The sequence below is a fragment of the Rhyacophila brunnea genome, unplaced genomic scaffold, assembly GCF_057557595.1.
Source record: "Rhyacophila brunnea isolate RB1 unplaced genomic scaffold, BYU_Rbru_1.0 scaffold_10, whole genome shotgun sequence".
In the NCBI taxonomy this organism is placed as follows: Eukaryota; Metazoa; Arthropoda; class Insecta; order Trichoptera; family Rhyacophilidae; genus Rhyacophila; species Rhyacophila brunnea.
The window spans coordinates 19,677,152-19,703,394 of NW_028232752.1; the positions used below are offsets into that span (position 1 = coordinate 19,677,152).

General features: G+C 33.8%; 1 protein-coding gene across 7 annotated transcripts in view; it reads right to left on the minus strand.

Moving 5' to 3' along the window:
• The window catches only part of LOC147078982 (uncharacterized), a 274,685-nt gene that overhangs the window by 236,256 nt on the left and 12,186 nt on the right, over positions 1-26,243 (minus strand). For all 7 annotated transcript variants that reach the window (XM_085951899.1, XM_085951906.1, XM_085951928.1 and 4 more), the window contains one exon: positions 16,427-16,566. In XM_085951899.1, the coding sequence (XP_085808025.1) occupies positions 16,427-16,549 (123 nt within the window). In that variant the 5' untranslated portion in view covers positions 16,550-16,566. The remainder of the gene's footprint in view (positions 1-16,426; positions 16,567-26,243) is intronic.

The following is a 26,243-nucleotide window of genomic DNA, read 5'->3' on the forward strand; positions in this document are numbered from 1 at the left end:
AAAGACGACAAGGCTATACAAAGTCCGCCTGAATGTTTTCAAATATTACCAATATTGAATGCACGTTACGTTTACGGGACGACTTTAATGCATACTTTATTTCTCCACGCTCGAGAATTAAACCTTGTTATGGCCACATCCAGAAGGCAACCCACGTCCCATTATTTTTGTGTCCCCTGCCCCCAACCAACCCATTGGAGTAGGTACATGTACAATGTACAGGATCAAATAATACACATTGAAAATACAAAACATGCCTTTTTTTCTTCTCTGGACAAGGAATCGAATTCGTAACCCACGGCCTCAGATACGGTTTCTCTACACACCAGCTGGTATGGGTGCATTAATAGCTGGAATAAATCATACGTTTTCTCATCGTGGGAAATATGGCCGAAGTATGCAGCCTTTTCGCGGTTTATATTGGCTATAAATTCTCTTGATTGGCTCGTCTTAAAACCTTCTCATTGATAATAATTGATTATCCCGGGAAATCATATAGGTGATTAAATATATAAAACTAGCTAATATTATTGTATTTTTGCCAATTTCAATATTACTATTAGGTATGTGGCAATTACTAATTTTAGTGCATATCTGCGATAAAATCCGCCAAAAGGAAATGCCATATTATTAGGTAAGTACCTATTTGTTTATTTGATTTATTTTTTATTCCAAATGTAGTGGAGGCATTTTAGATTCAATTCATAAAAGGAATAAGATAAGGTGCAGTCAGATCGGAGTTTTGATTGTCGCTTATGTAGGCCAGGCACCTTTCACCGGCCGGCTCGTACCTGTGTGAAATAATTTATTTTATTTCAATGCGTTCGGACAATACGTAAACAGAATTAATCTCCTTAGGAATTTCACTTCTGTTAAGGTATCGAAGAAGAAAAACACGTCATGAAATAATTGTATTCAGAGTCACACTTTTTACCACATTTTTATTTAATGCATTCATAGCGGATACAGAAAAAAAGAGGCGGCCATTATCACTCCCTCTAAGCGACAAAGCACACTGCGAGTGGTCGTGCGATGCGCGCGAGGCGTGAGAGGTGAAAACTATTTTGCGCACAACGTCAATTTTTGGAGCGGTTCAATCACTCATCCAAAAAATATTTTTTTCGACCATATCCGATCCTACTAATATCATATGGGCCTCCACATGGTGGAGATTTGTATTAACAGGTTTTGTTTTTACGACCTCAACCTGTTAGGTCCATACTTTGTCTCATACCCAAATTGGAAAACAATATGTGTACTTACTGTGCCAGACCCACGATGCGAACCTGGGACTCACGACGTTATAGGCCGACGATTAAGCCGCGCGGCCATCGTGGGCCATCCAAAATATAAGGTGACCTAATACTGCGAGCCAATGGCACGATAGTTGACGCAGACGGTAGAAAATCTTGTTTGATTTCATTTGGAATCAGGCAAAATCCACTATAATTTGCTGCACCTTGCAGCGCCGTGTAGCTTGACCCTAAGTATGACAGCGAGGAAGGAACTCGCGGGTCAGATTTGAATAAAGAAGAGACCCCACACGCATCATATTAATTATTTTATTGATTCTATCAATTTATAATTTTCGCGAATCGATTCTTCGTGACGTCTAGACGAAAATGTAAAAATATGTTGTCTATCTACTTTATGCCTCTCGCAAAATTCGTTACATAGGTATGCCACCTCATGTGTGTTTTCTGCTTAATATCGTGGAATAAAAATAATAAAATAGTATATACCTACCTAAATATGGGCATATATTACATACAATTAAATAATGTTCAACCGTATCATATCACATCCGGTATTAATCTGGCGTATCCCGAGGCACAAAAGGTGATATTGTGAAACATCAATTGTTTAGATATAAAAATGTCTCAGCAGCAACTATCCAATTCTTGGATTGCTAAACATTCGAAGGATAAGAGAAAGATTTTTTTGTATTTTTTTTATTTAAGGCTTAATTTAATTAAACAAATATTAGAGAATGTAAGGGTGACAAAACTACAATTTGGATTACTCCAGACGACATCTACCTAAATGAAATTAATAATGTCATTACCTCATTTTAAATTGCAAATATGGTAGACATTTCGTCGCTATATGATTGGTTTGTCGAATATCCGTTTGTGTCGAAATCGACCTTTTAATGCAGAATGATTTTTTGTATCTAAATGGACCAGAACCATACTTTTCTTTAAATTGCTTTGTAATGAAAACAGCATTCATATGCTGTAAAAACATCAATTTAAATACCTCCATGTATTTAAATATAGGATAATGTAATTTGTTTTCCGTCTCCTGAACATTTTACATTTGGTCTATTCGACAAACCAATCATACAGCGACGAATTTTGTTGAGGGAATTACATTCGATATTTGAATATATTCGTATATTATTTGTCAGTAAGCACATTCGTTCTAAAAAATAAAGAATTTGAGTAATTTAAAAATTATGTATTGTCAACTAGATAAAAGTTATTATTCGCTATAGTATTGACAGAACTGTTGTTTTTAAATAGAATTCAAATCTCGGTGTTTTGTTTTCGTGTTCTTTTATTTTGATGGGGTATTTTAATAATGATAGTTTTTTTTAAATACTTATTTTAAAGCTTGCAATACTAATGCAAGGAATTTTATCTCAGTACGGTATTGAAAAATAAATCTAGATGATTGCTGCGAATGTAAAACGAATTAAATCATTAAAATTACTAACTGACGGTTTAAAGTAAGTGAAATTTGGATGCACCCTTGCGAAAAAATAACTAAATTCGGTGATAAAATTTGGCTACTGTTAAAATGTTTCAATTCTTCGATCGTGAAAAACTCACATCTTTTCGAGATTTTGGTTATCAGTTTTAGTACAATTTATATTTTAAATAATGGCTCTATTTCCATAAAAAAGGGTTTTCATCGACATCTTTGCGTATGTCCACTTCGGTGAAAAGGACTTTTAATTTCGAATCGCTTCGAGGTTTTGAAAGTAAAACAATGTTCGCTATAAAGTCCGAATGAGATTTATGGCGGCAAAAAGGAAATTAAATGTAAGCCAACGAGATGCTGTACCAAATATTAAAATTCTGGAGAAAGAAGAAACACGTACATATCGGGCAAGTGCAATAAATTACATCGACGTGAGGAAGACGTGTGATCTTGTTCGAGACGATGCGACAACGGTATCGACTTATACGAGGCGGTTCAAATTATCCTGTTTTATGATGCAGAAGCAATTAATAATATATCTGTAGAAAAACTTTAGGTGAGTCGCACATACAAATTCGACACGACTGCAAAACGTCGATTTTATCGATGTGATTAAGGACATCACAAAACATAATATTATATTTTTGTTACCAGTGCTCAAAATAGAATCTTGTACAAACTGGAGCACTCAATCAGTTGTGTAAGCAGTGTTGGATTAAAAACCTCATGTAAGTACTATATTTTTTTATTATACTCCTTTCTTCATCTATCCATCACCTGTTATCAGTGAATGGTCTGCCTTTACTTATAAGTACCTAATGTATTTTTTGATGGCCGAAATATTTAATTGAAATTAATTACTTAATTTCACCCACGATGGCCGCGCGGCTTCAGCGTTGGCCTTTGGCGTCGTGGGTCCCAGGTTCGAATCCTGGGTCTGGCAAGTACACATATTGATTTTCAATTTGTGTATGAGCCAGAGTATGGACCTAATAGGTTGATCAAGTAGCTGACATCCATTTCTCGTAAAAAACAAAACTCTGTTAATACAAACCTTCATTCTGCGGAGGCCCATATGATCCTGTTAGGATTGGATATGGTCGGAAAAAAAAAATACTTAAGAACGTACATAAGTGAAATGGCAAATAGTTTTCAATTGTATGTGGAACGAAATTTCGGCCGCGTTGCCATTCGGAGAGCAATAGTCGAGGTGTCCGCACGTCGATTTGTTTTGTCATGGCGTCGGATTAAAATATGCTTAAATCGTGTAAAGATGACTAAAATACTTTACGTATGTACTTAAAAAAAAACATGTCAATGAATATACTATTATTATTACGAATATAATAATAAACATAACATAAAAAGGGCGCATGTTGAATTTTTATGACAAATTATATTTCGTTCGGCTCGCGCCATTTGCACAATCCGCGCATCGCCTAGTCACGATCTTTTTAGACCACGCCTCAGCTGAGGTATAACCTTAATAATAAATTGTATGTAGTAAATTAATACAATAGGTGACATATAACATTCCTGTATTTGCAGGGTAAATCGCATTTTTACGAATTTAAGATTTTAATTCCAATATGTGTAGAGAATTGTGCTCTTTTTGTGTATCGTATATTTTGTGACGTGTAAGCATAATAAATATAAATTTTAATTTGTAGAAATAGCGTAAGTAAATTGAAAAAATCATTTTTAAATCAAAGTAAAATTAATTCAAAAATTGAATAAGTATAACAAAATATCAAAAACTTAATTATACATAAATAATGTAAAAGAAATAAAATAAAGATACACCAATTAACTTCTAAGTAAGAGTATTTTGAAAACTGTTATTTATTGCAAAATATCTCAGCTGCAACCAAACTGACTTATGCGTCAATTACATCGAGCTAATTTATGAGCTGTTTGTTGGTGAATTTACAATCTGCCTGTAAAGTCACCCAGTGTCATCATCGAATAAGCTAACAAGCAGATTGTAAACAATCCACGAGAAAAGTTGAAAGCCGGTCAACTTTACACACTACATGCCAGCGTGTGGGCCTACTGCGTTTGCGCAGTAGAGCGTAGTAGCGACCTTTCGATAAAAACGAACTACGTTCTGTCAAAATAGTCGCTAGCTTGTTGGCTTCTCAGCAAATGGAAAGTTTTGTGTGTCATCATCAAAATCGCAGTAGCTGAATCGCCCGCTTTTAAATTCGCCAACAAACAGCTCGTAAAGTAGCTCAATGTAATTAACGCATAAAGCACTTCTTAAAGAACTCGCTTGTAAGAAGAAAAAAAATATTAATTTTACTAATGGTTTCGTTTCCTTTTGAACATCCCTAAACTTGCACTTGTATTATTTTATTGTATTGCAAATGACAGATATCTGGAATTTTGTAGTCGTTCTAAAATATCTACCATACAAGTTGTAAAAAAGACATTCTATTATTTATAGTACCGACGATCACCGATTGTATATAGCAGGTAAGTATTACCTACCTGATTCCATTCACAATCTCTTCGATACAATACGATATTTTGCGAAATATTAAATTATTTTCAACGTGACTGGATTGAAAAGTTATGGTAGTAAGTATTTTCAAATATTTAAATAACATACACATAGGTACTTACTTAATAATATATGTGCATAAATTGTAAAAGATAATAAAATACCTCCAATATTGCTCACTTTCTCGTGTATATCATGATTATACTCATCATCATCACTATCATCCATCTATCCCTATTACTCTCGACTTATTCTGTCCTCTGCTAATGCATCGAACCAGCTAGTCTTAAAAGGGTTAAGTCCCAACAGGATTTGGACTCTTGACAGGAGACTGTATTCCGTATTAGGAATTTTGAAGGCAGTTCCATTTTCAAATCAAACGACTGTATGATGGTTATATTGGTAACAAGTACATTATTTTCTTTTTCTATTGGCAGCCCCAAAAATAAAATGGCGGCTCGCGATCTAGTTTGAAGGTTATTGCATTTTCTACATAACCTACGTACGCTTTTCTCGGTATTTTACGTGATTATTTATCTTATAAGTGTTCGGCTACCTACATAAAATTGACGAGGGAGTTTTTTTCTACAAGTGTTTATTGTTAAATTTTATTTTAAAATGCCTGATTTGATACGACAGTGTGTGATACGAGTGAAATGTCGAATTTAAGTCTTATGTATTAATTATACGCTATCTAATCGTATGAATTGAAGTATTCAAGGCTTAGATTATAGAAAAATATAGATAGAGCTATTGCAAGTGTTTGTCCCTCAAAACATGACGAAATTTTTCACGCACTTGCGTCGCCCCCTTCACGCTTCCTCCGCGACCCTTTCCTGGGTTATTCGAAAATATGTGTGAATGTGTGCGTGTCGTAGTGTTGCCAGCTATCGAATATTTATTCCAATGTAATAATTTTACAAGCGATGTTTTTATAAATTATATTATGGCAACACTGGCGTGTTGGCTATGCACTTGATAAAACATTACTCACTAAAATCGGCTCATGCGGAGGGCTTGATTCAAGGCTTATTTTGGCAATATACACATCTAATCATGTATGTAATTAATTAATTGGGGGATCTGAAATTATGCTGGAATATCATTCATTATAAAAGTGTGAAGTTTTGTTAAAATGAACTTGGAATGCAACTTTAGTTGTAGCTAATTTAATCACTAGACTAGAAATTATTTTTTGTTTCAATTTCATAAATTTAGGCTCTATAGACAGAAAAAGTTTTTTTTCAACATCTTCGGCAAAGTCCGATTGGAAATATATTTTCTCTTTTTCTAAAAAGAGATCAATTTTTGTTAATATTCGCACATAATAACAATCGCAACTATCTCTTATACTTATACAAATAATTATTGAATACCGACACCACAATGGCAATATTTTTTTTCATTTAGAAATAATCAATATAAAATATTTATTGCATTCACTTTGGCCTATTACAGTAGTACAATAAGATAACATGTGTATGAGGTATGAGCGATTTTTGTACCTGGTGATTAGAATGTGGTCTTCATATCTCATTGGTAAGCAATATTTTTTATATAGTCTGTTTCCGTTGCGAATAATGCCCGTAATAGAAAGGCTTAGAAAGTGATAGTACCTATTCAATACGAGAAAACATAACAATTACTCAAAAAGGTATCTTGTACTCAGATGCTATATATAGATTTTAGATAGATACACGATTGTGTTATTAATCATGACTAATAAACACTCAATGTTAAAAGAAATAATATGACAAGGTTATGTATGCTAACCATACATTTCATTCATACAATAAATTTATTATGTGGTCCAGAAGTGAGACATGAAAATGTGGACATGAGCGGCATTTATTAATTCATCTGTGACCATTGATGGTTGTGACGCAGTTTAGGTATTTACTTGCCACCAGGGTACTTAGAGAATCTGCTTTTTCATATGCCACGTGATCTTTTCGACCCGACAAAGGCGATCTCGTCACTTGTGTTGGTTACAAGGAAAACGCTCCGAAAATTGAAGTTTTTGTAGTGTGGGTCTACAGATGCATGCTTCGCATCAGCTGGAAAGACTTCGTTTCAAATGTAGAGGCTATGTTGGGTGATGTTTTGGTCACGTCATCATGCATCATCTCGAAAGATATCGATTTCTGCATCTTATCATTGACGGGAAAATCTCGGGAAAGCGAGGTATTAGCGACGAAGCACACTGCGAGTAGCCGTGCGATACATACGTGGCACGAGAGGCGTAAAAAGCACTTGCTTTGCGCACAGCGTCGTGCACAGAGATCGTTCAGACTTCCTGCGCTGTACGCGCATCGCACGGCTTCTTGCAGTGTATTCCACCACTTAGTAATCTGGTTATCAGTTTCATTATAATTTATATTTTATATACCTAATGGCTATAAAAAAGAGGTTTTTCATCGACATGTCCACTTCGGTGAAAAGGACTTTTAATTTTATTTCGAATCGCTTCGGTATCACAATATTTCTACCCTTAAAATTCTTGATAGGTTAAATGCACAGAACAGATAATAAAAAGAATTCCGATAGGCAATATTCAATACACTACATTTTGATGCAGGGTTTTGAATGTGTGAGTGTTCTACGATAATGATCCCATTATGTACGTGCAATAGACCAATATTAAATGAGCTTCAATGCATAAACCGAGGGCAGTTGTCAGTATTCAACGTATGACGTATTCTTGACACGTGTTTAAGTTTATTATGGGTTATTCCTTACTCGAAATCGGTTACCTGCTACTCTTTACCGGTTAGGAATTTCAGTTCCCATTATTTCTTGAGTTCCCTGGTTAAGGCTATACCTCAGCTGAGGCATGGTCTAAAAAGATCGTGACTAGGCGATGCGCGGATTGTGCAAATGACGCGAGCCGAACGAAATATAATTTGTCATAAAAATTCAACATGCGTCCTTTTAATGTTATGTTTATTATTATATTCGTAATAATAATAGTATATTCATTGACATGTTTTCTTTTTCAAGTACATGCGGAATGTTTTTTAGTCATCTTTACGATTACGATTTAAGAATATCTTCCTCCGACGCCAATACAGAACAAATTGACGTGCAAACAGGCCGACTATCGCTCTCTGACTGGCAACGCGGCCGAAATTTCGTTCCACATACTGTTGAAAATTATTTGCCGCTTCACTTATGTACCTACGCTCTTAAATAGGATGCGTACTAATTTACAAACCAGGACAAATTAACAAAAGACAAGAATTCCGGGACGTATCTTCAAATATGCAGATAATGTAAGTTAATATATGCATATAATTGACGATGTAATTGGATACCTACGTATTATAATGACAGCTACATCATAACGTATCTATAAAATTATACCAACATAAAGATATCAATATAATTGATATTATATATCAGGTTACGCCTTACAATATCTTCTCAATGGCGATGTAAGTTTTCTAAACATCTTTATTGGTTGCATTGACATTTAGGGCAAGTTGGTTGAATTATATGACAATGAAATTGTAACACAATATTCATAGTCACGTGGTAAAAAAAAACCTGTTTTACAAGACCGTAACAAATTCATCCCGGGAGCTGTATAATTCTAAATTAAATATTTACAATAGTAAGATACAAGATAAAAATCTTGTCGTCAAAAATGTATTCTTCTTATTTGATACAAGCATGCAGGTAGATAACATTTCTCTTATGTGCCTGTTGCAACTGATAAGGAATGATAAAACGTAACGCGTCTCTATTTTTTAAAGAAATAATGGCTTTCAGTGAACTACTAATATTAATTTATACATAGGTTCTATATTATCATATATGTTATTGTTATTATTAAGCATAGCGATCACTGAAATTACCAAATATGTATGTTGATTAAAATGTTCTTATTATAACGATGGAGCCTAAATGTTTGAAATTTAAGCAAAAAAAGGATCTCTAATATAATGATTAAGCTACAAGTGACTTCGCATTGAAAAACTTCACACTTATACGACATTCTATTATCATTTAAGATTTTTTAGGTAATACATATATTTCATGTAGCTATCTCACATATTGGCGCATAAATGTATAAAATTGAGCTATAATATAATATGTGGAAGGTACAAGTCAGTTTGTTTACTGGAAATCAGGCGGGAACAGCGGCAATTTTCATAGCCGATTTCAGCAAAATTCATGAATATTCAAGAATGATAACCTAACCTAACCTTACAATTAATAATCCAGTATATCGGCTATTTACAAAATTTGTTTGCCGCTGGCTTCCACTAAACAGACAAGAACCATGTGGAAATATCTACATCGTTCATTGTATGTAGGCAGTCAACCATGGCCCCCACAAGGGGGGGGCTGACAGGGCTCTAGCATGGGGGCCCGTGCTCATGGGGGGCCCGGCGTGGCGAGTCGACCAAATAAGTGAGATAAACACACATCACAATTTTGCTCTAATACAGTAAAAAAATTCGCCTGCGGCGCTATTTTCCTTTGTTAATGATTATATTTTAAAATATGTGGTTGTGTGATGGAATTTTTAATTGCGTCGTTGCGTGATAACTTCATAATTCAAGTGGATGTAAGTTTTAAAAAATACACTAAAATATACCCTTAATTTTACCGTGAACGCCATTTGGGAAATGCTACTGTGGAGCGTCACACTGTCTGTATCCTTAGCGATAGGTAGGGGGTGCCGACAAAGATCCTAACCTAGGGGCCCGCTTCAAGATGTGGGGGCCATGCAGTCTACAGTAAATCATATAATATATTGACCATTATTTTTAAGATGAATAATCACGGAGAACACCAAGAAATGCAGTGCTGTGTAAAATAAAGTAACATACTTTACACTAAAACGTGAGCCACCATTTTGTTTTCGGTGCTGCCAATATAAGAAGAAAATTGTTACCAATACAACCACACGTAGGTACAATCATTTGATTTGAAATTCGAACTTCCTTTAATATTCCCAATACGAAATACGTACCTATAAGACTCCTGTCATATAATTTCCAAATTTAAAATATAAATGGACGATGCTCTTTGTTTACATGGTTAAGATACTTGTTTTCTTCTAATATTGTAATACTGGCAAAGGTATTGTTAAAAATGGATACGAGACATCAGTAGTCAACCTAATAATCATTATATACATTTCCTACAAAGTTTACATTCACAGAACAGATAATAAATAGAATACCGATAGGCCATATTCAATACGCCGCATGGTGAAGCAGGATTTTGAATGTGTGAGTGTCCTACGAAAATGAAGCACGCATTATGCACGTGCAATGGTGTGTGTAATACACCAACATTAAATGTGCGTAAATGCATAAACCGAGAGCAGTTTTCAGTATTCGACGTAAAACGTATTATTGACACGTGTGTAAGTTTAACCCGGATTCTTCCTTACTCGAGTCGGTTACCTGCTATCGCCTTACTCGTTATGTATTTCAGTTCCCATTATTTCTGCGTTCCCTGTTTACATTGTTATTCACTCTCGCAAAAATTCCCAAAAATTCTTCACTATCGACCTTCACACTGCACTTGAGCCGGGCCCTTAAAAACGGTACTTTAACCATGTATAACTTTCTTATCCGGTATATGAGACTGTGTCACCAAACCATAAAAAATATTCTTCCCAATTACCAACAGTAATTCTACTGATATCTGCGTCTCGAGGTCACTGTCGTATTATCTTGCTACTTAGAAGACTTCGGAATGAATTTTTAGCATCGTTATTTCCAACGCATATACCTGGTCATAACTGGATAATAAAGTAGAAATTATCTCAATTATAATTTCATTACAAATACGGTATCATCCATGAAATCGTTTCCACATGATCGTAGATGGGTAAAGTGAGGTAAATCTCGCATGTTATGAACCTTCATCAAAAGTGAATTCGAAAAACCAGTTCCTCCGCTGCGAATAAAATTATATCAAAGTTTAGTACGCTCAAGTAGAGTAGACAACTTGTCAACAAGATCATAATGGATTCTTGCCACGAACATGAATCGACTATCTCCACAAAAAAAAATGCAAAAGGAAAGGCCATAATTATTACCACGATCACCTTTTACATGTTCTCCGGTCTTGAAAAATAGACAAAAAATAAGTACTCTTAACTTTTTTATGCTATGATCTTTATTTACGTCTGCGGATGTCTGTTTTCATTTCATTTCATTTAAAACAGCGGTCCACAATATATATTTTTTTTACAGAATAGAGCGCAGTGGCGGGTTTAGGGACTTGGAGACCTGAAGCACAATTTTTAGGCCCCCCACGATAAAAAATAATATGAAAACCAAAATATAACAATGTAACTCGTTTATATCCAATTAGGTTCTTGTCTATTTAATTTAGTGGAAGCTAGCGGCAAACAATTTTTTTAAATAGACGATATAATGGATTATTTTTAAGGTTAGGTTAGGTTATCATTCCTGAATTCATGAATTTTGATGAAATCGGCCATGAAAATCGCCCGCCTGGCTGCCAGTAAACAGACTTGTATCTCCAATTATTATTGGAAATGACAGATGTCACAAAATAATATTAGTAGTTTATTTTGATTGTGTACAAATATATATACATGTTATATAGATAATGTTATAATATGCCCTTTTGACGTTCAGTTGCAGAGATTTTTTTATACATTGGGTAATATTTTAGACTCAGTTTGTGAGAAACGCGCATGTTTTTGAGATTTTAGTAAGTATAATTTAATAATTATTGTATGGTTGATTTAAAATATTTCGAGGCCTCTTGTTTTTAAGTCTAAGGCGGCTCTCGTGGTGCAGTGTGTAAGGCGCTGGCCTTCCATCCCGAAGTTCTGGGTTCGATTTCCGGTAAGGTCAAAATATATTTACATAATCTAATATGTAAATTCCTCAAGCCTGGCAGTTTTACTACTATTATTGGGCTTCACGGCCTGTTGTGGTGTTTAATAAAGAAACAAGTAATAAGAAACAAGTCTTCTGATGAATCGATTGCGTCATTTGCGTCACAAAAAATCGCCGCTACAAGGAATATAATGAACAAAAGATACGTCATAATAAAGAATAAAAAGGATAATCATTATTCATCACTAAGCAGGGTTAAAAAATAGCAGCCACAACCTAGGGATGTGAACTAGAATAGTACATACTCTTTACATTACGTACTTTGTCTCAGTTGAAGTTCATTAAGAAAAGAATGATGATATTTTTGAATTAATTGACGTGAAATCGTACTGTCACATGGATTTAACTAAGAGTGAAACATTATTATAGATATATTATGAACCGTTATCAGTTGACATATATAGTATTGTAAGTATATAATATATAAGTAATTAAGAACATCATGAAATAATGATGATGTTAAAGAATACACTAATTTAGATAGTATACAATATATTATTTATTAAAAGATAAAACACATTTTAATTGAGAATTTGTGATCAACATGATCTTTATTCGCAGAGATAGATAATTTATACAAACATTAAATATACATGGTTACTTATCTGAACCTACTTCATCCTTTGATACCTATAAACTGATTATATCTCAAATTGCTAATGAAGTTACACACTGAACTAAGTTTAATTGGATGCCCTCCGATTGGCATCCGTCAAGGTAAACTGATTAGCAAAGAGATCTGAGTAAAGTCAAGGTTAGTCAAGTAAATTAATAATTGAAAGCCTTTCTTCTGCTGCCAGCGTTGCCTTTTGTGCAAAAGAGTAAATCGATACCTCTTGCCTTATCGTTTAGAATTTAGATCATCCCTATATCTATATGTACCTAGTTTTAGATTAGATATATTTGCAACGCTTGCCATAGTTTTCTCGGTGGTCAAACATTGTGTCCCAGTTTGGAGCCGTAGTGAACAATATGTTGGCAGTGGTAACCGGACAAAACAGAACAGCCAGGGGAAAAATGAAACATTATTTTTTGTGGAATCTATTTAGGTTACGTTAGGTTGGTTCGGTTAGGTCATTATTTCGTTGTACCTAGTCACCCAATCATTTTGAACATATTATATTGATTAAGATGATATATCCTAAACTTACCGGCAACACCGAGTTAAGTCCCGTTTATTTGAGGCTTTCTAGCGATTAGGAATGCAGAAATTAGGTATATAATTTGATTCATTATGGCGTATTGAAAATCTGTGCTATTAAAAATCTATCAACATAATAGAGATAGGACAATTTTAACATTAAATTTATATTTTTCCTGAAACGTCATAGTTATAGTTGGCGTTGTTCTGTTTTGTCACTGTTCTGTTTTGTCATGTTCTATTTCGTCATTTTCTGTTTTGTCATGTTCTGTCTTGTCACTGTTTTGTTTTGTCATGGAACCGTTGGCAGTACCTACTGGAGTTATATTAAACCACGTGGATTATAAGCTCAAGCGGGGCTCAGTAACACTCCAAGAGAGTATAAAATGTTTGCGAAATAATAATAATCATCTGAGTTTTAAATAAACAAAAAATAATAATAACACGAAAATGGCAATTAGAAGACACGGAAAAGTCGATCACAATAGAAGAAAATTCTCCATCGTCGATAAAAAATAAATCACCGTTTTTACGGTCATCTTAAAATAATAATAAATTATTAGGCGAACAGAAAGTCAACAAGGTGCAGAATAAAATTGACCCAACAGTAAAAGTGCAGTCGGGCACATCACAACACCTTTAAATGAAATAATTAGAACCAGATTCGCGAGTCGGCGTTCCGGTTCGCCCAGCGGCGGTCAATGTTGCTGATTTTTTTGCGAATTAACGTGATGGCAATTAGGATCACGGTAAAGTTCGTCTCACGGTAAATTGTGATCCAGTTTATAGCGCGGGAATGACGTCATTATAAAATTTATAACAGTTAATTTTATATTGTACTGTTAATCCTTTCTGAAATAAATAGTTTTTCTCTTAAACTCTTCTCGCAAACGAAACTTTGATTCGCAAAATTAAATAATATTCTTATACTTATCTAAGAAGATGAGCCCGTTAAGCTACTTTTACCACAATTGTTAACATAGGCTATGGCTCCTGAAAAGGGCGAGTGACATAGCTTTAGTCTGGGGGCTCGGGTTGGAAGGTAAAACTTATTTACTCCACGAGTAGTAAAAAAGTCGCCCGCGGCGCTAATTTATTTCACGTCGGTTTAATTTGGCCGCGCATCGGCCTATAGTATCGTGGGTCGAAGCTTCGACTCCTGGGTCTGACAAGCACACATATTGTTTTTCAATTTTTGTATGAGTCAGAGTATGGACCTAATAGGTTAAGCAAGTGGCTGACATCCATTTGTCGTAAAAACAAAATCTGTTAATACAAACCTCCACTCTGTGGAGGCCCATATGATCTTATTAGGATCGGACATAGTCGGATAATAACATTAAAATATTATGTAGTTAGGCGACGTATACCATGTATTCTTCGATGTTTGATTATATTATAGTCCTTAGGGTTCCGCAGAATAACAGTAGGAAAACTCATATAAACTATAAAAGACAAAATTCGATACCTTACTTCTATATTATGGATTATAGAAACAATTAAAAATACTTTGTTCTAAGTCCAAGATAAAGCTACGATTTTTTTTTAACCAAATGTGTTTATTTTTTTATTTAGTTTAAATAAACTTAGCAATGCACAATGCAATTTTACAGTTTAACAAATAATCAACCCATACATTACGATTTTTGAAGTTTTTCGTTGAAGAAATTTTTCATTATTTTTTATTGAATTGAAAAATCCTGAGACACCATAATGGCATTATTAACTCAAAACCTTCAAATTTTTAGTTATTTCCCTATATAACAAGGGTGTTGAAATATATAAGATTTATAATGGAATCGAATTTCAAAATCAAAATAAAAAACAAACCAAATCTTTTGTCTGTTACAACAAATAAAGAATATTATAATAACACGGTTTTTCAAACCCACATTATTTCCTTGCTCCATAAATCTCCAATTTTGTAACAAAAACAAAATTCAAACATATAAATATATAATATATGTAAGCCTAGTGATATATTATTGACAAAATTGTCTTATGCTGTACCTACTGACACAGTTTTTCTGAGTAAAGTCAAGGCTAATTTTTTCTCGAAAACTTGTGTGCTATTTCATTAAATTTATCTCATTCGTGCCAAATACGTTGAGTGTTTTTTACATCTGAATACAATAGTACCTACCCAGTGATAAGTTAGTTAACTAACTCTGGAAACAAAATTGTATTTTCTGGGTATTTTATTATCATATATGAGGATTAGTTGTGGGTACCTACGTATTTAAACAAAAAATGGGTAAGTACGTTTTATATAGGATTAACGTGTAATGTTCGTGTTTATAAGGTCACCGAATAAATAGGTCAATATTTCTTTGTATTCGGCGAGACAAATAAGAAAAAAAGAACATGTTTTCGAAATTCAAATCTTATATCAAGACCATAGATTTATTAATAAAGAATAACGGATAGATTAGTTATTTTATTATCCATGGGAAGATTTCCGGTAAGTGAAGCCCTGGTAAAAAATAGAACGTCGAAGATTCACAGATACTAGTTTGAGTGCAGCAATACATCCCTGTTTAGCAGGTACGAAGGGTGACTTTTGGAAAGAAGTAGGCTTTGGAGAACAGATAAAAAGAACATACTAGTCAGGTATACATACGGGAATAAGAAGATAATACGATATTTCTACTGATGAATAAGTACACACTAATAATTACAACGACACACTCGATGAAATTTCAATAGTTCACTGACGACATAAAATTGAGCGATGAGCTCAAATTATGTATTTTCCTAAACATATATCCTACACATGAAAAATCATTACTTATATAAAAAAAAAAAAAAACATTTTTAAAATCAATCTAAGTATTAGTGATTGAATGGCACAGAAATATTTTTTTTAAATTATCTAATTATTAATTATTTTGGACAAAGCTGCAGTCATAGACAATATTATTACCCGCAAAGATTTCAGATTTAACCATCAGAGCCTATCATATTGCATACATTGCGATAGACATGCTGAGGTCACGTGACATAAAGTCGATACAAAAAAACATCATCATTCCTCGGTAAATAATCGGATAAATACGTTAAGACACAGTGGGCGGTGTGGCATATATTTTTTTTAAACCTTAACAGATGGTTCTGTACCTACTCTATTGGTATACATGAAGTCCTGAAAAAGATATGCAAAGTTAATATGGATGGACTTACCGTACGATACCCATAGTCGTCGAAGGCTGATAGAGGAAGTTGAAGCCCTGAGATGCTGACTGCGTCGTAGGGATGGACGGCGGCATACGGCGCCATGGAGTTACGGGACACACATTGCCCCATAAGAAGCGATGGCTGCTCTGAAATTTACAACAATGAAATATTATAATATAACTTAGTATAGTAATACCCCGAAATTACGCGATGGGTGGGTTCGACGAAAATCGCTTAAGTCGAATTCGCGTAAGTCCGGATACAACTTTGCATATAAATACATATACATTTTGTTTAATCGGGACCAAGGATTAACAAAAACAGAGTAGTTTAGAAGAAAAATATTTAATAAAATTGCAGTTATTGCATGTACAAAGACATATTAATAGGTGTGTAAAAAATATTAAAAAAATAAATGAGTTACGTAAAAACGTTCTTTCGATGTCGATGGCTTCATAAAATTTAGCAAATTCGTCTGACGACACAATATTGTATTCTTTTTTCGAGTAAGATTTTAACACTCATATTAAAAATGACAGGTAGACAGTGACGTCCCGTGGGGGTAGGCAGATTGAGCGTCACTTGGGGGCGGTAGTTACCCAAAGGGCGGCAAATCGAGGAGAATCATTAGTTACTGTATATAGAAATGTCAACGTAAACTTAGTAATAATAATAACGAAAATATCTTTTCATTAAAAAAACTAAACTCACTGGTTGGAAACAAAGGTACTATAAAAGTTTTAACGGGACTTTATTTTTGTGTCGGGTTCGCGATGTCTAGTTTACTTCCGCTGTCATTGGACATCACATTCTTCGTGAACAGCAATGACACGTGCATACATAATTTAAAATTTATCTAAATATGCCACTCGCGAGTTTAGGAAGTTGTCAGGTGTATGTTTAAATGACTCGCAATATTGTATTTGATTGAAGCAGAGATGGCATTAAAATTAGATTTAGTGGTACCTATATATCTTGTTAGTAATGTATCCATACAACACATTTATTAGATATTGGAGTCATGAAAAGATGATAAAAAGTACCTACTGTATAAAAAAAATGTGGCGGCATTTTGGTACTGCCTGGAGGGCTAGGGACGTCACTGCAGTAGATACTTGATAATAATGACTAAAGTCTTAGTACCCTTACATACTTGATAATAATTAATTCTTTCTAGTATTAATAATTCCACTGATTAACCTGTCCTAAACACGCGAATCCATTGTGACTTACGAGGATAGTGAGAGATTACAAATTAAACAACCTGTCTTGTATTTTATCATCCCAGGGAAATCCTCAATTTCCCATTCGTCGTGAAAATGGTTAGATTGGTCTTCCTTTGGGCAATCATTGTCAAACTATCATCTAAATTATTATTAGAGGTCCACCCATTTGTAACTTTTAGGCACCAAATGCTATCAAAACAAATGTCAACAATAATTCATAATAGGTACTCACTTCAAATCATTCGAAACTGGAACAATATTACAATAATAATAAATGTAGGTATAGGTTCAGTGAGTCAGAGTATGGACCTAAAAGTTGAGAAAGTGGCTGAAATCAATTTCTCGTAAAAACAAAATCTGTTAATACAAACTTCCACTCTGTGGAGGCCCATAATATGAACTTCTTAGGATCGGACATAGTCGAAAAAAAAGTACAACAATTAATATAAATAAAAGTATTTATATTTATATTATTTACCCGTATGGGCGTGTCACAATATCTTTTTCAATAATATTTGTTTGGATCCAGAGCTTGGACATGGACGTAGTGGATTCAACAAGTGGATTATAATATACTACGACGGTTTAAACCGGTTACCTGGTTAGTTATTCGCAAAATAACCGCTAACCGGGTAGTGTTTTTCCTCCGGTTAATTGGAAGCCCTTTCTCCTTTATGTGTGCATATCTGTTTAGGTATCATTGGTTGACTAGATTATTTTGTCCTGCCAATTTCGAAATCGAAATAGGAATATTTTACACTTAAGGGTTGTTTACCTGCATTGCGCCTAAAAGGATGTGGATACGTGGTGGTTGGTGGGTGGAAATCGTATAATAATTGAATCGAAATATTTAATGTTTCATGGTAGTTGCACAATTTCAGACAAGCCGAATCTACTTAGATTTCGATTATTGCCTGAAAATATGCAGAATCTTTTCCGTTGCGTTGTAAAACTCGCGGCGATTACTAATTACAGCTAGATATGGTGGATTATTTTAAGATAGCAAGACGCGATAGCTCTCCGAAAGCAGATTGCGAATAAATTTAACATGAACGCGATTTGATACGAATCTTTATGTTATATGTTGCCTCATGCTAATAATAGTTAAATTGCAATAGAAATTTAAAAAAAATTATCATACCAGATACATAAAACTGCAAACAAATATTATAAAATTACCTCAATTAGTCAATAATTAAGACGAATTACAGCAAAGCTAAGCATGCATGGAAAAAACATACAATAAAGATCATTAATGAGATATATTGTTTAATTAGTTTTTATTAAAAGACATGTCAAACTAAATATCAAAAGTGTGCGTCGAAATATTGAAGAAATAAAACGATAATCGCATGATTTTTATATTATCAGTTTATCACAATAAAATTGAAAAAAATAACTACATATTTTGATTTTCGATTAATTTAGAATTATTATTGTAATATTTTCCCCACTGTGAAAATTATAGTGTACCTACGTACACAATGATTACTCAGTCGGTGCAAGTATGCTAAAGTGGCAAAATTTTATTTGTCTGACAAAATATTTCATTCGTTTGATCATAAAAAAAACCTATGTGCTTGCACTCGAAAAATAAATCGTTACTTGAAATTAATAGTTGTCCCTTCACGAAAGTCACGATAAAAGTACGTTTAGTTTAGATCAGGTAACACTTGAAATGGGTTGGCTTTTGGGTGAAGTTGTAACAGGGTTTGGGTCGACTGTCGATAAATGTGGGATGAACTTAAACACGTTCTAAAGAACATAATATAGTGCCATGGGTCCCAGGGTCGAATACAGGGTCTGGCAGAAACACATATTGTTTTTCAATGTGTGATTGGAGTCAGCGTATGGACTTAATATGTTGAGCAAGGGGATAACATTCATTTCTCGTAAAACAAAAATCTGTTTGGTGGAGGCCCATAATAATATGATCTTCTTAGGATCGGATATAGTAAAATAAAAAAGAATATGGTATTTTCAATAGTAACGTCTGTATCGTCATAGTATGCTTTACATTTGTCACGTAAACAAAACGTGCATTCAATATTGGCTATATTTGACGACACTGGGCGCGCTTTGTATTTATTGCGTTTTATTACCTACCCGTCATAAAGGAATAAAGTGAACCTGTCTGCAAAACCTTGGTCTATGGTGACTTGCTTTCACATTTTTATTTTGCTAATCTGTTCTATGGTTTAGAATAGATTAAATTTAATGCACACAGAATAATATGATTATTTGAAACATCATAAAGGTTGCTCATTTTTTAACATTTGTGCATGCATCGGCCCTATAATTATTACGAATTATTTTGTTAATATACAACTTTAATATACAATTAACAATTACTGTATAATATTATGTTATTTTTATTATCTGAGAAGTTAATTTTAAGAATAATGTTAAGCTTTTGGTTTTAAGTCGAAATAGGTAATTATTTGTAATGATAATGTAGTATAATATCTCATTAGTGCAACATGGCAGTCCAAAACGTTGGAGATTCACTATTAATTCACTTTCACTATGAATTAAAGACGACGGGATATAAAAGAGATTATCGAAAGTAAAAACATGTTACTTGAATGCATTTTAATCATAATTCTCTATGATAATTAATTTAAATAATTGCGTTACATATTGCGAGTAAATTATTACATTATAATTTTAGTATGCAAAATAAATTGTTTTAGTTGTAAGCTATGTACAATATAGCGATGCGGTAAAAAACCACATATGCTTGAAGCGCCTAGTTTCAAAAGCACCTAAAACGGTTTTTGAGTTAGATATGTATTTAGATGGATATTTTTGTTACCTATATGGTGGCCAAAGATTGAACTTTAAAAAACGCCAGAAACCGTCAATACGTATGATTAAAAATTAGGGTAAATTTCGAAACACGCTAAAATGGTTGGATGTGCTTTTTAAATACCCCTAAAATGGAAAGCCAAAATACTCTTTAGAATGTAACGAATTAAAAAATAAATACTTCACACTTCAACAAGTTCACAGATTTAATAGATATGATTTTTTCTCATTTTTCTCAAAACTACCTAAAGTCGTCGTTTTAGGGGCTTTTGAAACTAGGCACTTCATATGTATATTGTTTATATTAATAAAATATTACATTTTTTTGGATTTAACATTTCCATGTTGTGTCTACAAGGCGGGACAGCTCGGCGCAGACAACATAAACGGACAATGCTCTTCATATACATTGCCTCATTCTTAATATGGCGGTCACTGTTAATTGCAGGCCTAGTCAAGAATTTTCTTCCATCTAGAGCAGTGATTCCTAACCGTGTTCCATGAGGCGTGTTGACTTGAAACAAATTTGACAATTGTGTAAAAAAGGCAATTTTTAAGTTTGAAGTAAAAATCGAAGAATCCAGTTATCAAAAATGAACGTCGCCGCCTATTATGCACTGTTAATTTTGTTTATGTCAATGCTCTTAAAATTTGCACGATAACAATATTATAGTTGCAGCTCAGATATTATTAATATTTATTTATAGATATTTAATGTTAATTAATGCATGTTAAGCCATATTATTAAAAATTTTGCGTTTGAATTTAAGCACATACACCTATACCTGCATCTTACCTTATCACTTCACCACTACTATCTGACCACTTTACCTAATTGCAATGATTTGTTGCAGGTGCATGATTTTCAAGAAGTTTGTCTTAGCTTGATATTATCTAGAATTGCTACATGGAATGTCTTCTATAAACTGTGCATGTTTCATTAATATTGGAAATCCAGTTTCGAGAAAAACGCAAACAAACTACTAGTTAGAGTTGCCACTTCATAACTTTGCACCCCGACTCTAGGGTGAAAATGATCTAATATATTCTAAAAATATTTTTTTTTTATTAATACTACATATTATATCAATACAAGTGAATATTGTTTGATCTAATTTTATGCGAGATAAGCAGGGAAAGAGGCGTATCAGTGTAGTAAAAAGTGCAAAAAAGTGCAAAGTTATAAAACTTATACTCTACTGGAGCACTATATTTTGTAATTCCAAAAAAAATGCTTTATTTTACTAATATAATAATAATATAATAAGTATTCATTCTGTTTCCTTCCAGAAATCCACCACCACTTATTAGACGACTCAATTTCGTCTTGTAGATTTTGAGATGTATTTTATAACAAAAAAAAAACAGCCTATCAAAATTTTTCTTCATGAAAATACTGAAAACACTGATCAATAGACAAATATTTCATTAGGTACTATAACTAGTATTTACGCTGTAGAGCTCCATTATAATGGTTTTGAAAATGACAGGCAGATCAATTATATTATTTATTACGTTTATAAAATAACTGAATAATCTGGATGTCTTTGGACAACAATAGAAAAAAAACGTTTAAACAGTCCTCTCGTACACCAAACAAGTATCGGTAGTAGAAAATAAGATATGTGTATATTTATTTATGATCATTATCTTAAAATTACTATTTCTATAGTGATTGTAATTCATCAAATAATTTAAATCAATCAATCAATATTTAAAAAACCGTTATGAGTTATGGCGGTTGCCTCGACCTGTGCTGACCTCTCTGTGCGGTGTATGGTTGAAATTACATGATGTGCAACATTGAATGTTAAAAGTCAATAACCTTTAGGAACATTATTATCTATTGAATAAGTTGTTATAATTTATAATTAGATACACATAGCTCGTCAAACAACATTGTAATTTAAGAGTTTATAGGTAAAAAAAAAACCTTATGAACGTCAGTTTAGTATTAGGTCCAATACTTGATGACATTTCCATAATAGTGTTGGATTTCTATATTGAATGACACATACTAGTCATATTGATGCGATGTTTGCTCATTAATTGCTAGCTTGCAACAAAACCAACAAACCAAAGGGAAAAAAGTCGTGATTGGAACAATATTCGAGTCTTCTAGTCACAGAACATACGAATAGATTAATAATATATAAATGCGAAACCCAGTCGCCATAGACCAAAACTTTGACGCCGGATTAGGTTAATGACTTAATAGCGATCAGGCCATAAAATTCATTAAATACAAAACCCGCTCAATGTCATGACAAACTTTGACGAATATCAGTTTTTAGGTGTTTAAGTTTATCCCATATATCTCCACACTCGAGAATTTTACTTTATTGCAAACATACTCCTAATGTTCTATACTTACCTCAGTTTAAAGCGCGGTTATTCACATCTTCTGATTCTCTCACTCTTGCGTCGGGCAGTCAGTGATACAATACGAGTTACGGGTTATGATGAGGATTATCTCACGGTGAGTTTGAAAATGACTTTCGTTTAGACTGGCTATGCAATTAAAAATATGAATCGTTACATAATGCTTGTTTTTAGATTTTCATGACTCAATTCATATTGGTATATGGTGCGATTGACCAAAAACGCTTTATACAGATAGTCCACTCCACAAACCGTGCAGCATAAAAGCAGTTTCAATAAAATTGTTTGTTAATAAAAAAGCTGGTATAGAAAAAAGATTATAATGCACCTTGCAGTGACTATTAAATTTATGCATTCACCACAGATGTCAGTAAGTAACATTTTTTTTGAAAACTGACAATATACATAAAAAGTATCATGTGCAATAGTAAAATATATCGAGCAGGTAATTTTATTGCTAACGCGTGCTCTGAAATGATTATTGTTTGAAAGTGATTAATGAGGCCCCTCATTCTGCTCATTAAACATCGCATTATTAAATTTAATGCCATATCGAATACAATTTCACATATTATAAAATTATTAGAAGCTTCCTTGAAATGGAAATCACGTTACAATGTTGCATCTGACACCATTTACATTTTTATTGAAAGTCAGCCGTTTCCAGTTGTTTATAGTTTCGTGTCGGGGTCACCATTTGTGGCTGTTTGTAATTAAATTTACCTTTTAAGTTTATACACACCATTACTAACATTAATCATGGATGGGCACATATTTTTATCAAAACACAGGACTTATTTTTTATTGCCTTTATTATTAATTTACTTCATTATAATAATATATCTCGAAGCTCTCTCTCTCTCTTCATTACAATAACATAGCTCGAAGAAGAGACAACCGTTGGACAAATTTAGTCATCTAGTGGTATCCAAGAAGTACAAAACGTCCGCAAGGTAGACCTAGAGGCCGCTGGATCTGGATTAATGATAAAGTTCTACGGAAGTACGTGGCACCGCAATGAACAGGACCGAGAGAAGTGGAAGCAGCTTGAAGAGGTCTTCATCCAGCAGTGGATGGATTCAGGCTGATGATGATGATGATAATAATATATAAATTTTAAACGGTGATTTTATAATAAAAATAAATACATTTTGTTAGTTTTACATTTTTGCGGATGGACAACTTCTGCTTGTTTCAACTACTGTTCGATGAAAAGTTACTTTTATTATAGACTGAAACAGTTAGTTTTGTTTTTTTTGCCGATAGATGTTACTATAAGTTCTCGTTTTTTATATACTGTAATTCTACTTAAGTATAGTACAAGACGTACATATTATCAGTCGCACGAGTAAGGGTTAAAAAACTGCACTTTTTGAGGAGACAACCAAATCTTGACATATATCATTGAAATTTGACAGGAAATGGAGAAGCCGGAAATTATTTTATATCACCAACAAAATGGCGACCGTATTTTCCAAATTAAAATTCATTTAATTTTGTAAGTTAGGTATCAAAATATATGTTTTTTGTGGATGCTGGATGGCTCTAAAACGTTGTTGCAAGTATATAGGACGAGGTATCTAATTTCCTAGTCAGTGTTATTTTTATTCATCAACACTGGCGTATTTTATGAAAAGCATGCAATCTTTTTTTATATAAATTTGGCTGTAATAAATGAGATGGTGACTATTTTTAAAGAAACGCTACATACAGTTAAAACAACTGTTTTAATTGAAGTTCCATTACCATACACTGACCGTAAATAATTCAACAGCCAGGTTTTTCCATATGATCATATCCGGAGTTTTTCTTTCGTGAAAGATATACAAGCTAGTGCCATGGGCAACGTCCCAATATGCAGCCATTATACTTATAAATATTAAAGATGGTTGGTCACTGTAAATAAACTTAGCGCACAGAAACCTCTAGACAACCAGCCTCAACCAATTTTCCTCCACAATCTTCGAAGAGAATGGATGTAAGGATTGTAAAGAATGCTACAGCATCCGGAGTATGTAAATTAGTATGATACTAACAGCTTACTAACTAAACTAATCATCTTCTCATGTACCTACACATACTTTCACCTTTCTTCGTCATTAATTTCATATGGTATGTAAACGTTTTTACTTTTATTATCCGATCAGATGGCGAGTTTGCCTACATACTTTATCGAACGTGAAGCCACTTGATATCTTTCCCAGTAATCTGAAAGTCGGTGAAACAAAACAATTTTCTTACTTAGTTACCACGGTAGAATTAAATATATGTCAGGCTTCAGTTATCTAATTAATCTGCGTATTGCATGTGGGTGTACTGATGAAGGGGATGAAGGAATAGATTGTAACAATCTAACAGTAGTTGAATTTTTAGAGCTTTCTCACGAGGCGGGCGCCACCCGTATTTCAAAGAAAACTAGCATAATACTCGTACATTATATTATTAACGCTTTCGCTGCTGAATAGATAATGAGATTTTAATTGCCCCCTTTAAAATGCACGTTAATTACATCGATCGGCCGCCTGGTCATTACGCACCGTGTGCGTCTTCCGCGTCCAAAGTATTAAGTGACAACGGTTTGCGTCGAGATATACGAGTCGATGACAAACACTATCGCACTCGACCATATATGGGACAATGCTATGCAGGTAATAATTATTTTTAATATTCAATAGAGGATCCTCGTGTATCGTGATGTCATCTCCTGGTACGATCAATAGCAGAGGCCACATAATACATTTAAGTAGCTAGTTGTAAAAACTAATATAAATTTATGTTATGATAATAGATCGCTAAACTATTTATTATATAGGTACTAGATATCCTCATCGTTCAGGCAAAAGTCACCAACCCTCAAAAAGGCAGTTTTTAGTTGAGTATGTCACCAGGGGCCTTATGTTATAACTTGCGGGATGAAGTCGCCCGGTCGACATGACGTCATATGACATCATTGTAACGTACTACCGGAGTGATAATAGCATTCGAGAAATTAACGCTACTCAAACACTGGCGTTATCCATTGTCCCCATACACAAATAGGTGTTTCAGCATAATAATATCTATGGTGAGCCGTGTGCGTTGGGCGGCTTGCCTCGAGCGTGTATTGGCTTACGTCACAATTACGTCATATCGTTGGGTGACACACGAGTCGATAGTTAGGAAATCGCAGGCCAGAGCTCGAAATGATCGGAGCGCACCGGAGCGCACTTCTGGTTCGTGAAATCGGTAAAATTATCGCTCCGCCTCGTGGAAAAAATAATTGGACCATCTGAGCTAGATAGTCCATATAACAAATCGAACACACTTTTTTATAAAATACACATACAATTTGATAACTAAAGGGGGCCCGCGTCATGATGTGGCTGCCATGAAGGGGACTTCAGGAAAGATTCCATATTCTATATTCA